The sequence below is a fragment of the Sinocyclocheilus rhinocerous genome, unplaced genomic scaffold (assembly GCF_001515625.1).
Source record: "Sinocyclocheilus rhinocerous isolate Xijiao unplaced genomic scaffold, SAMN03320098_v1.1 scaffold1300, whole genome shotgun sequence".
NCBI lineage: Eukaryota > Metazoa > Chordata > Actinopteri > Cypriniformes > Cyprinidae > Sinocyclocheilus > Sinocyclocheilus rhinocerous.
In genome coordinates this window covers 1,128,783-1,141,186 of record NW_015666578.1, presented here as the reverse complement: position 1 = coordinate 1,141,186, position 12,404 = coordinate 1,128,783, and the positions used below count along the sequence as shown (strand labels likewise).

General features: G+C 37.7%; 1 protein-coding gene across 1 annotated transcript in view; it reads right to left on the bottom strand.

Annotated features, from left to right (window-relative positions):
- LOC107732911 (receptor-type tyrosine-protein phosphatase U-like) overlaps positions 1-12,404 on the bottom strand; it is a 297,899-nt gene that overhangs the window by 82,997 nt on the left and 202,498 nt on the right. The window contains exon 9 of the mRNA XM_016544352.1: positions 6,163-6,272. Within this exon, the coding sequence (XP_016399838.1) occupies positions 6,163-6,272 (110 nt within the window). The remainder of the gene's footprint in view (positions 1-6,162; positions 6,273-12,404) is intronic.

Here is a 12,404-nt window from a genome sequence, read left to right as displayed (position 1 = left end):
TCTCCATTATATGATAAAAATGCCCCCCCCCCCCCGACAATATGGCTTATCATTTGAAAGTGAAACTTGTAAGTAGTAGCGACTTTAAATGGCTGCTCACTCTAATGTTAACTAGATAAATGTGCACTATTAGTCGCATATCAAAAGAATCTGTGGAAGCTGTGGAAGTGCACTACCGCATGACATAGAGGCGCCGGCGCAATTACTTATTTGCATACACTCACAATATCATCAAGACATTGTGCTTTAATGAAATAAAGAAAACAAACAAGATGCGCTTTCTGCCGTATCGGTCTCCATGATCTGGAGCATGTCGCAAAAATTAACAAAACTCAGCGTATACGCTACTTGCCTTGCTTAAAATGTCGACTTTAAAATGAACCCATTTAAATCAAAAACAAAAATGTAATCCATATGAAAGGTAGGGATGTGTCACTGGTTTCACGATTCGATTCGATTCGATAACGATTATCAAGTCAACAATTCGATTCGATATACATCGTGATTATATCAAATTTATTTTGTGCATTTTTATTCAATTATATAAGCAAGCTACTTTTTAAAATAATTACAAATTAATAAAAAATCCAAACAATTGTTAAGAACTTAACCAACTAATTATAGCTTCAAAACATACAAGCCAATATAAAGTAATAAAAGGGGGAAAAGACAATTAAAAAAAGATACTTTCAGTATCTGAGAGTGCTTTAAAGGGGTCACCGGATGCCCATTTTCCACAAGTTGATATGATTTTTTGGGGTCTTAATGAAAAGTCTGTAAAATAGTTTGGTTAAAATTTCTCAATGGTAGTGTAAAAAACACCTCTTTTACCCTGTCAAAAACAGCTCTTTTCAGATCAAGCCATTTTTGTAGCATTTCCCTTTATATGTTAATGAGCTCTGCTGACCCCGCCCCTCTCTTCCAAGCTGCTCTGAGGGACTGTTTACTTTAGCCGCATTCATCGTGAAACTTGCTAATTAGCACATTATTAGGAAAGGCGATTTGCAAAGATTCATTACAAAACATTATACTCACTTCTTCTGTAGATGAGGCTGGATCACGAATGATTCGCGCGAACATAGTCGCATTTATGTAGATCGGGGGCGCATTCCCTTCAGAAACAAATGTAATCCACTGCGAGTTCAGCGGCTCAGATGTCAGGAGTAAATGACGACTGCTATGTTCATTATTACATCCAACAACAGAACACCTCAATCGCTTAGGAGTCATTCTTGTCTACATCTGCTCCAGTTGTAATACAATGGTGGACTGATGACGCTCACTCAGGGCGGGTCTAAGGTAAGACACCAGTTCAGTCTGTGTTGAAACGCTACTGTCAATCAAACTATTGTGGGAGGGGCCTTGTCTGTGTGACGTCACACAGACAGGCATCTGAGATCGGCTCGATTTGAGAAAGGGTTAAAGATTTGACCAGATTTTTAAAAAAAAAACCACTGGGTGGATTTTTATCATTATAGGGTGGTTGTGTACACACACTGCCAACACACATTTCAGTTCAAAAGTGCATGTAGCATCCCATGACCCCTTTAAGTATCCGAAAGTTTACAGACAATCATAGTTATGGGTTTTTCTTTATTGCTGTTTGATTATTACTGATGAGATCATAGCCAGTGGCAGCTTTAACAGGCTGCATTCACACTAATGCACAGATCTATTTCGACATATCAGATGTTTTGTCCTGTTCTGAAAACATCACTCACTGTTTCTACATCAATTCGGAGATGCAAGTGCATTTAACCACAGCCGCGATCAAGCTTCAGGAGAACAAACACAAAGCAAACGTCAAAAGTCTGTCAGTACGTAAGTTTCATGCATCTAATACGTACTGCATTCCAAACGGCGTCAATGAAAGCACATCTAAAGAAAAACACTGCAATAACAGTGGGTGGAAGCACACACTGTCAAGCAATGCGCATGTGTCTCACAGCGCAGATCCTGTGCACTGAAGCCCGCAGCGATTGTCGCTAGCACACACACATTTCAGAATCGATTCTGAGCATGTTTTTTTGTTTTTCCGCACTAAGCTTTCCAAAATGTGCCCAGATCTCGGATTTAAAAATAGTGGGTGCATTTTTTAATACTCGCATGACAAGCACGTTTGCGAATGACGTCAGTAGGCTATAATCGATTATGGTCTATTACTGCATCGATGCAGAATCGTCCACATCCACATCAATGCATCGATGAAACAATTAATTTCAGCACCCCTAATGAAAGGAGCAGATGGCAAGTCCGCATCGTCAACTTCATTAGAAACTTGATGAACCCTGAAAAGATCTTTTTTTATGTATAAGAAAATTATGTATAATAAAATGTACTTTTCTTTTTAGAGCAGTTAAATATGTCTGTCTCAGATGTAGAAGTCAAAGTGGAACATGAAGAGCTTCAGACGTGGATGGCATCCCTACAGACACCTATAAACACATTAAGGTGTAATGAAACCCCTGATTTTAGCACCGGTCGTTCACACTTCAGATTTAAAATGAATGTCTCCACTGCACGCTGTTTTAAGAATGTGTTGAAACTGCTTTGCCGCCGCCCTCACTCTGGAAAACTCTTCAGGGAATTTGAGGAAGCCACCTACAAAGTGTGACTCACAATTAACTCAGATGAAAAATATTGAAAAAGAACTTGCAAAGGCAAGAAGGTTTCAACAACGCTTAGCCCCTCCACTTGCTTCAGATCCAACATGTTTGATCTGAAATACTGTGGTTATATTACACACAAAAAAGAGATATCAGAAGCAGAGGTTGTTTAAATTTGATGCAGAAAAAAGTGTTCAACAGAACTGAAGACATCTACCTTGAAATGTTAATTGAAGTTTAATGTGAATAACAGATGCTCAAATTCAGTTCAAACATGGAATTTCATTTAAGATGACCTTATACTAACATTCTATAAGGTCATCTTAAATGAAATTCCATGTTTGAACTGAATCTGTTAACTGAATATATAATCTGTATATATATATATATATAAATATATATATATTTTTTTTTTTTCTTCCATTAATTCACCTTTGCCCTGCTTTACAGAGCTCCCAGAGCTCAAAGACATTAATGCATGGTTCCTGTAAAGCTACTGATATTAAGACATTGCAACATATCAACCTATCGCTCTTTCTGTTACCAGTAAATAAACCTAAAATGTCAAGCTTTTTAAACTTTTTTGAAAACTTCCAAACAAGGCTTTATCAAGACAACATTAAAAGTGTGTCTCTGCTTTTAATTAAAAATGACATGTTTTACATTTCTTAGAATTTTGATTATTTTTCCTTACATTAAAACGGAACTGCAATTTTGTATAATGTTCATTATATCAGTTCAAATTCAATTCTAGAACTGAATTTGAATTTAAAGCAGTTCTCAGTTCAGTTTCTCTGCTTTCTCTGTCTTTGGCTCTCATCTGAGCCACTGCTCCATTAGAAATTATGAACATACTACTGATGAAAGAGCTGATTTAAGTAGAAATTATTTATTCTGACTTTTGAAGACATGAAAACATAAATCTGACATATGATGAATACAGTTCTGTCAGGACAACTATCAAAATGATTGACACTTATCATACAATTTGGATTGGCGGAATGGTTCTGTTCTGGGCAAAAAACTCCCTGCCCTCCCATGCAGCCATGAAAGGAGGAGCTGGGGATGGAGGAGGGTAATTTGCTCCTGAGCAAGCGATAAAGCTGCTGAATAATACTGAATAGACCTTATATAGGAATGCCGTGATAGGCGTCATATTCCTAGGTAGATGTGGATCAGCTGAGAGTCAGCCTATGCAAGCTTGACTCATGTGACCTGCCAGAACTAACGCTAGATGCTTCATTAGCTTCCTATTCAAGATTAAAAATCAGTAGCTTCCTATTCAAGATTCCCCCCAAAAACTTTAAATGATAATAATGGATAATGACTAATTTCCCATTTTTATGAAATCACTGTTGCTGGAAGCCAAGAGCCATCAGGGAAAATAGGGTCACAACAAGAATGCATGAGAATATTAAAAGGGGGGGCCTAATGCTATTCCATGCATTCTGACTTATTTACACTGTTAAAGAGTTGGAAGTATGACATATTTCTGTGACAAGGACACTCCTCCAGGCTTCGTATAAGTTTCTAAAAAGTTTTTTTTCGAGCATGGCCCTGTAAACAAATTAAATAACATTTAAGTCAATTAAGTTTTTGTTCCTGTTTTATGTCGATGTCACAGCTTGCAGACGATCGTTACGCAAAAGCTTTGCATACTCGTGACTATTTAGCTCCACCCACGGCACGCCTCCAGGAGCTCGGCTGTTTTCGGAGAGAAGCGTAAAGCTGTATCTTTCTTTTCTAAATCTGATAAAACTAAAGGCTCTTCTGAGATATGAATGATGCAATACTACTCTATAGTTACTCAAGATTAACACGAGATTGACAGAAACTGTGTGTGTTATGTCCGCATTAATGATGAAATGAAAACATATGTAATTGTGTTACACACAAACAATTGAGAGAGTACAGAGTACAAGCTATGATATCTATGATATGACATCAGAAGACACAGAATGTAGCAAGTCTTATAAACTTGGTCCTTTTGTATTCATTGTATTCTGTCCTTTATTTGTCCTTTTGTGTCCAGATTGGAGTTTGGAACATCAGTAATTAAATGACGGCAGAATTCGTCAGTCAGCCGACTGTTCAAATAACACTCATTGTTTGTTCAGAACTACTGCTCTAATACAACATTAATGACCAACAATATCTAAACGTTACCTCAGCTGAGCAGGCGGGGGATGAATTTACGTGATATTAAAAGTGGGGGGGACACATCCCCCGCGTCCCCCGCGTAATCTACGCCCCTGAGAGAAACCTCATTATTACTTGCAAGATCCATCAACAGAAATTACACACTCCATTGAAACTACTTTTTATTAAAATGCTGGTGCGGCAAATCCACCATTGAGAAATCATTACCAAATCCATCAACAGAACTAACACCAGAGTGAACTAAAGCTACACACGTCACTCCCAAACGAGCGCTGAGCGTGAGCAGACACTTACATGTGTACATGCTGGCAGCTGAGGTAATTGAAGAGGGCTGAGGCAGTGAAATATTACCAGACTAAAGCACTTACACACAATCGCCCCATCCGACAGCCTCGGCAAGGCAAATAAGCAATTATGTTTGTCCCTCGAATAATTGAAGCCTGGAGAATGAACTACAACAAGATTAGCATAAGAACACCTAGACTCTGTGAAGGGTGGAGAGAGTTACAGTACACACACTAATGACTGCTGACTGAGAGTGAGGATGAGGGATAAAAAACAAACCCTGAAAGTTTAGTCAATCCCTGAACCAGTCTCTACCCAGCCACCTTCAAATTCTGTGTAAATGTGATTCTGCACAACAGCTAAACTAAAATATGCCTCACCCCACAGAATCAAATGCGGCATAAATTGTGGCATCATCAAATACAACAGGATCACAATTCATTTTTCACAACATTGCGCCAATATTTGACCCTTTTATTAACATTGCAATTCAATAACTAACGAAGCAAATAATTTAAATAAGCAGATAATTAAAATAAGCAATAAACACACACACACACACACACACACACATTGGAAAACACCAAAAAGGCCTTGTCTGCTAATACCCATGTGAAAAAGAAGTGCTCTTAATTGTACTGAATGAGCACTTGTAGTGTACTTCAAATCTGAAATGTAAAAAAAAAAAAAAAAAAAAAACTGTAATCCGGGTTTTCAAGCCTTTTTATCATGCAACTTCAGAAGTCTTGAAATAAAATATAGAGCATAATAATATGTATTCTATATATTATGGGTGGTACTTCCTTTTTTATATATTTTTTTTTTTTTTATTTTTTTTTTTTTACTATATTAATCTTTTTTAAATACTAAATACTACACTAAAGTGTTCATCTTTTTCACAAGGGTAGTAAAGGGTCAGTTTTGATGATATATTTAAATATATTTATGCTGCCTCTGTATCACATTAAAACATGGTATAAACATCATGGTATAAACATTATTTCAGGATAGTTTAAAGTCATAATATTAGATTGATATGCACCAGGTTACTATAACAGTTATTTAGTTATATGTCAGTTACGACCTGACACACGTTTGTTAGTTAGTTTACCTCATACTGTGTGATCAGACCATTGGGCTCCAGCGGCTCCTCCCACTTCAGAAAGATCATATCGTCCAATGGGGTGAAGGTTAAAGATTCAGGTGCAATGCCTCCTGGGACTGCAGGGAACAAGAGAAAAGAGTCAGAGAACGGTCAGATCCATCTTACTAAACACAGAGTATCAGACAGAGCTGTGATGAAGGTCGAGATGCCGCGGGTGGATTTGAGACCCTTCTCATATCTGAACACAGCGGCAGGGGCCACAACAGATGATTTGTCTTCTTTACCAACACAACATGTGGAAGAAAATAGGGCAGATTGCAAAAGAGAGAGAGAGAGAGAAAGAGAGACATCTTGGTGCTAGACTCATTTTTTTTTTAAGAGAGAAAAAGGGATCTAACAATGATCCAGCATGGCTACAGGCTGAAGTCATCTCATTAGGGCTCGGTGTGTATGGAAGGGAAACTTAGTCTTCTTTACCAACACAACATGTGGAAGAAAATAGGGCAGATTGCAAAAGAGAGAGAGAGAGAGAAAGAGAGACATCTTGGTGCTAGACTCATTTTTTTTTTTAAGAGAGAAAAAGGGATCTAACAATGATCCAGCATGGCTACAGGCTGAAGTCATCTCATTAGGGCTCGGTGTGTATGGAAGTTGGGGAAACTTAGGCGGTAGTGAATGCTATGAGCTATGGGAAGACTGACTGCTGACATTTAAATGCAGAGACATGAATAGTGTTGAGAAAGCAGGGCAGAAGTGTTGAGGAAAGTTGATTTCCCTTGAAAACTAGTGCAAAAATGGTTCTATTGTTAAAATATAGCTGTAAAAAGCAATTATTGGACCAAGTATACAACATAAACGTAGATAAATGTGCACAAAACCTATAGATGTTTTTTCTTATGTGGCACATAGCAATTGAGATTACTGCGGAAATGCATCAATGCCAGCTATTTGGAAAAAGCAGACTCCTCCCTATATGCAAAATACGCAAGCTGCATAGGGCCCCTGAAACACCAGGGGGCCCCTTGCTCTCAAAAATGATTTAATTTTAGTTTCGTTTTTGAATTTGGCCAGCGGTTATGAAAACATGAATGATCATTTATTTTAATGCGGTGCGCTGTCGCCCTTTCTACGTAAACATCTGTCAAATCATGTAACGTGAATGTCGTACAGTCTTGCTTGAGACTAAAAAAAAAAGAGTTGAAAGCGCACCGAGCCGCGGAAGAGACACTGTTTCTCAAGCGCTTTTTGCGAGCGCGATTCGAGACGGAGTGAAACACGTCTCGAATCGCCACGAATCGGATCGACCCCCCCCCGACACTGTTCTGCGTAGGGCCCCCAGAAGTCTAGGATCGGCACTGAAAGCAGAATATGCCACATGAGGCTGTTTTCCGCATAGCACACATGAGACATAGCACACAGCTCTCAGACAAACGTTGCGGTTTAGGGTTAGCGACATCTTTATCTTATCTTATTTACAAAAGATTTCAACAAATTTTGGTTTATTTATTTTTCAGTTTATTTGTTTTCATAGCAATATCAACACTACATCGTCAGCACAAAACTGAGAGTAATCAAAAAAGCCTACAGGTTATTGTTGACAAGATTCCACATTGGATAAGGCAAATGCTAATGCAAAAAAAAAAAATGTATAAAATAAAATTATGATATTATCTGTCAGAAACATTATCAACACTATCAAAAACAGTAGCATTTAACACTAGTACACAGATCTCTAGAACAATTAAGTTACTGAAATGAAATATGCAAACACTGGCCATGAAGAAGTCTATGCTATTTCATTCAGTATAGAAGTTAAACTTTCACAAAGTCGAGCTAAAAACATTCATAAGTGCACTAGACAATGTGTAACCATCTACATAGCAGTGCTTATTAATGAAATATAACAGTAATAAGTATTGTTGCATGAATAATAAACAAATGATGAAATTACACACATTTAATGCAATAAATATGGTCTAATTTAACTATGTCCATCTCCCCAAAACAGAGAAAACAACTTTCACAAACATCTACATGTCTGTCCCTTTTAAGGTTTTTAGTGTATGAGTTTTATTTGTAGGTGTTATAATAGCACAAATCTAGCGCCACCTCAGACCTCACTCATTTTCAAACCCTGGTTACAGCCACGGAACTAACCCTGAACCCAACCATGACTCTACCCGTTTTAAAGGGGTCATAAACTGAGAAATCTAAATTCCTTTGATCTTTTGACATATAAGGTTCATGGTATCATTGTAAAAAATAAAAAATCCTGTAAGAACATCCTCAGAACTAAAATATTTCTCGTTAAGTCTAAAAGCAGCTTATATTGAAGCTAATCTGCCAAAACGACAGCTTGTGGAATGTGCCGCTCTATGACGTAATGGTGTGGCTAAATTCCGCCTCCGCAGAAGAAGATCAACGCCTGCTTCTACATCACTGCCTGTTTAGCCCCACCCACCGATTCTACATCACTGCCTGTTTAGCTCCGCCCACCGAATCTACGTCACTGCCTGTTTGGCCCCGCCCACCGATTCTACATCACTGCATGTTTAGCTCCGCCCACTGATTCTACATCACTGCCTGTTTAGCTCCGCCCACTGATTCTACAGCACTGCCTGTTTAGCCCCGCCCACCGATTCTACAGCACTGCCTAACGATTCTACAGCACTGCCTGTTTAGCTCCGCCCAACGATTCACGCATGTAGTGTAAATAATGAGAGGCAAACGCAGGTCTACGCAGAAACCAAACGATAAAGATGCTCCGCAGACAACAAGACGCTGTGCAGTGCTAAGCTGTTGAAAAACACATCTTTGCATCGCCTTCCATCAGATCCCAACATTAGGAAAGACTGGATGAATTTTATTTTTACTGAAGATCCAGATCGCCTCCTTTGTTCACTTCATACCTGTCACACTCACACACACATTGACTTTGTTTTCAGTTTGCACCGTCTTCCCTAAGTATCTGTTGTCATGGTTGCTAATTTGTGCCATTCTGTTCAGCTGTGCACACCTCATTGACTTCAGTATTTAAGTTCATGCCTTTCACCCCTTAGTTGTCGGGTATTGTTTACACTTTGGTTGGATGCTCTGGTAACACTTTATTTTAAGGACTAGTTCTCACTATTAACTAGTTGCTTATTAGCATGCATGTTACGAGCATATTGGCTATTTATTAGTAGTTGCAAAGCACATATTAATGTCTTATTGTGCATGACCATATTTTAGATCCCTAAATCCTACCCAATACCTAAACTTAACAACTACCTTGCTGACTATTAATAAGCAGCAAATTAGGGGTTTGTTCAGGAAAAAATGTTAACAGTGAATATGTGTTCCCTATTCTAAAGTGTCACCGATGCTCTTCTCGCCGCTTGGGTCATACTGTGGATTTATTAAAGCCTGTTTGGAATTATCTTCATCTTCGTAGTCCTGCTTGTTTGATACAAACTTAGTATCGTGGCAATACCGTGGATTTATTCATATTTGTTTCCAAACAAGGCACAGTTCGACGCAGGATTTTCAGAAAGATTGAATCTAAAAGATGATGCTGTGCGACTATATTGGATCTGACAGTAATGTCGCACCACACAAGTGAGTAACTTTTTTTATTACGTGATCACTATTGCTTTGTTTGATATGAACTGAGTATTTACGCGTTTTTGACCTAAATCACAGCAGCGTCCATCTTTGAAGGCTGTAGGCTGTCAAACAAACACAACTGTTAGCCAATCACAGCAGTGATCGTTTACTTCTGAGTTTACAATCCACCACACCGGTTCACACAGAGCGTTCAGATGAGGGGCTCAAAACAGAACAGAAAATAACCGGTTACTTCTGAATTATGATGTTTATTTATGTACATGTAGTCCATCTAGTTACTTTATATTGCTTAGTAATTTCTTGGGGAAGTGGACTGTAAGTGCATGCACTGTACAATAAAGCTGTAACCTGGGGGAAAAAAAGCTAATTAACAAATTAAATAGACTTATCAACTTTTAAAAGAGAGAAGAAAACATTTCCCATATCTTTTGTTGTTTATGTAAAACGCTGTACATCCAATCAAACTATATGGTGTAATGCATAGTTTGGGTTGAATTGAATTGTTGATTATGTTGTACTAGTGTTTTGTGTGTTCAGTCGTTGGCTACTGAGAGCATGAAACCATTGCAATGCATGAGACAAAACCAAACACTCACATTCTGAACATGGGAATGATGTTTGTGCATTTACAAAACTGTCAGTTTTCTTATTCAGCATATGTTATTTTATCAATGCTGCATATTGCTGGGTTTATGCAGTTCACACCAATATTAACACTTTTTTAAGGGATATTTCATTTTATACAGTAAAAAATAATTGGTACTGAGACCAAAACAATCTCTTCTAAAAAACTAGGATATGAGTGTTTTTATTTTATTTTTTATTTTTTTGAAGTGTTTCTGACAGCGCTGGAGTTGGCAGAAGACTGCTGATGCTGCACGGCATGTGCTGAGATAAAGCAAACACTGACTAGTATAGTAGTAAAATGCATTTCCCATTTCTGTACAAACACTTGAAAAGGTTGAAAAGCAGAGAGAGTTTTTATATCCCTGCTTCTCATTTCTTACCTCTCTCTTTCTCTTTCTGCAAGCATGCTGACTACCAGTAATTTAACATTGCTTGCAGAATTAATTAATTCATTAACTTCAGTTCCTGAGGTTGTTTCCAATTAACCAAACACATCAAACGCAAACAAGCTCTGTCGCTGAACAAAACACATGAATAAACCAACAGAAAAAAAATGATAAATGGGGAGCATTCATTCTGAGCCGTGTTCATTTTCAGATGGAGAGGTTTTTGCTTGACCTCTGAGGGTTTCATCGTAATGCATTTGCATAAGAATGCAAGCACGCGCCGCCTGACACACGGCGTAAATAAAAAATGCAAAAATAAGCAAAAAAAATCTTTATTCCATTTTGCTGGTGGCCTTAGCTTATTAATTGTTCATATACTTCCATTTAAAAGTATGATCTTCCATTTAATTATGCTGAAGCGTGGTGTTCTGCGAGTCAATATTTGTGTTGTTGCTATAATTGGGCTTTGAGCACTGCGGGCAAACCGGGCTTTGCTGTGGTCGCCACATCTTAATCACTCAGATAAATACAGGCCTTTGCAAAGATGGATGGCTTATGGCTACTGACCCGTGCAAAACAAAACAAAACAAAAAAACACCTCTGGGGACATAAGAGTTTTCAAAATCAGAAAGTTTATGAACAACATGAGGATGAGAAGTGTAATAATGTGACTCTTCATCAGAAGTGAAAATACTTGATGATTATGCCACTTACTGAGCTGTTTGGGGGTTTGTTCTGAAGAAAAAGCTTCTTAAACACTAATGGATAAAATGCGTTATGAGCAGTGTTGCGGGTAACGCATTACAAGTAATGCAAGTTACGTAGTCAGATTACTTTTTTTCAAGTAACTAGTAAAGTAACGCATTACTTTTTAATTTACAAGAGAATATCTGAGTTACTTTTTCAAATAAGAAACGCAAGTTACTTTTTTTCCCCAATTTATTGTTTGACAGCTCTCCTGTCCCCATGTTGAGAGAAATCAGAAGATGTTACTGTAGTTCTAAAATAAATATGAATATGCATTAATGAAATGTGTTGAAATGTCTTCTTCTGCATTCTACTGTACGGACGTACATTTACTTTCCCTTCAGCCTGAGGCTTATTCATTTCACTTTTGGTGTGAAAAGGCTTTTATATTTGCCAAAAATATAACTTTTTTATTTGAAAAACAAACAAGCAAGCCCTGTCCAGATTTAAAAAGTAGCGCAAAAGTAACGTAACACATTACTTTCCAAAAAAAGTAACGCAATTAGTTACTTTTTATGGAGTAACGCAATATTGTAATGCATTACTTTTAAAAGTAACTTTCCCCAACACTGGTTATGAGTTTGCAAAAACAGTCCTTGAAGTGAAAATGCTGGTGCTTTCAATCAAGACAATACGGTCTTATTATGTCTGTGAATGTATCTGCACAAGGTCTGTCCATTTAGTGCTTGATTTAATAATGAGAATGTTCCCCCGCATGCTAAAAGGTGGTTTTCATAGTTGAAATGTCTGAATTCTTGATTATGCAACTTAAATTACACAAATTCATACTAAATCAAGGAGTGATGAGTGATAATGATATTTAGCTGAAGTGTGGATATGATGATGGATTGTTGATGCTTTTATGGTTCATATTTCAGCACA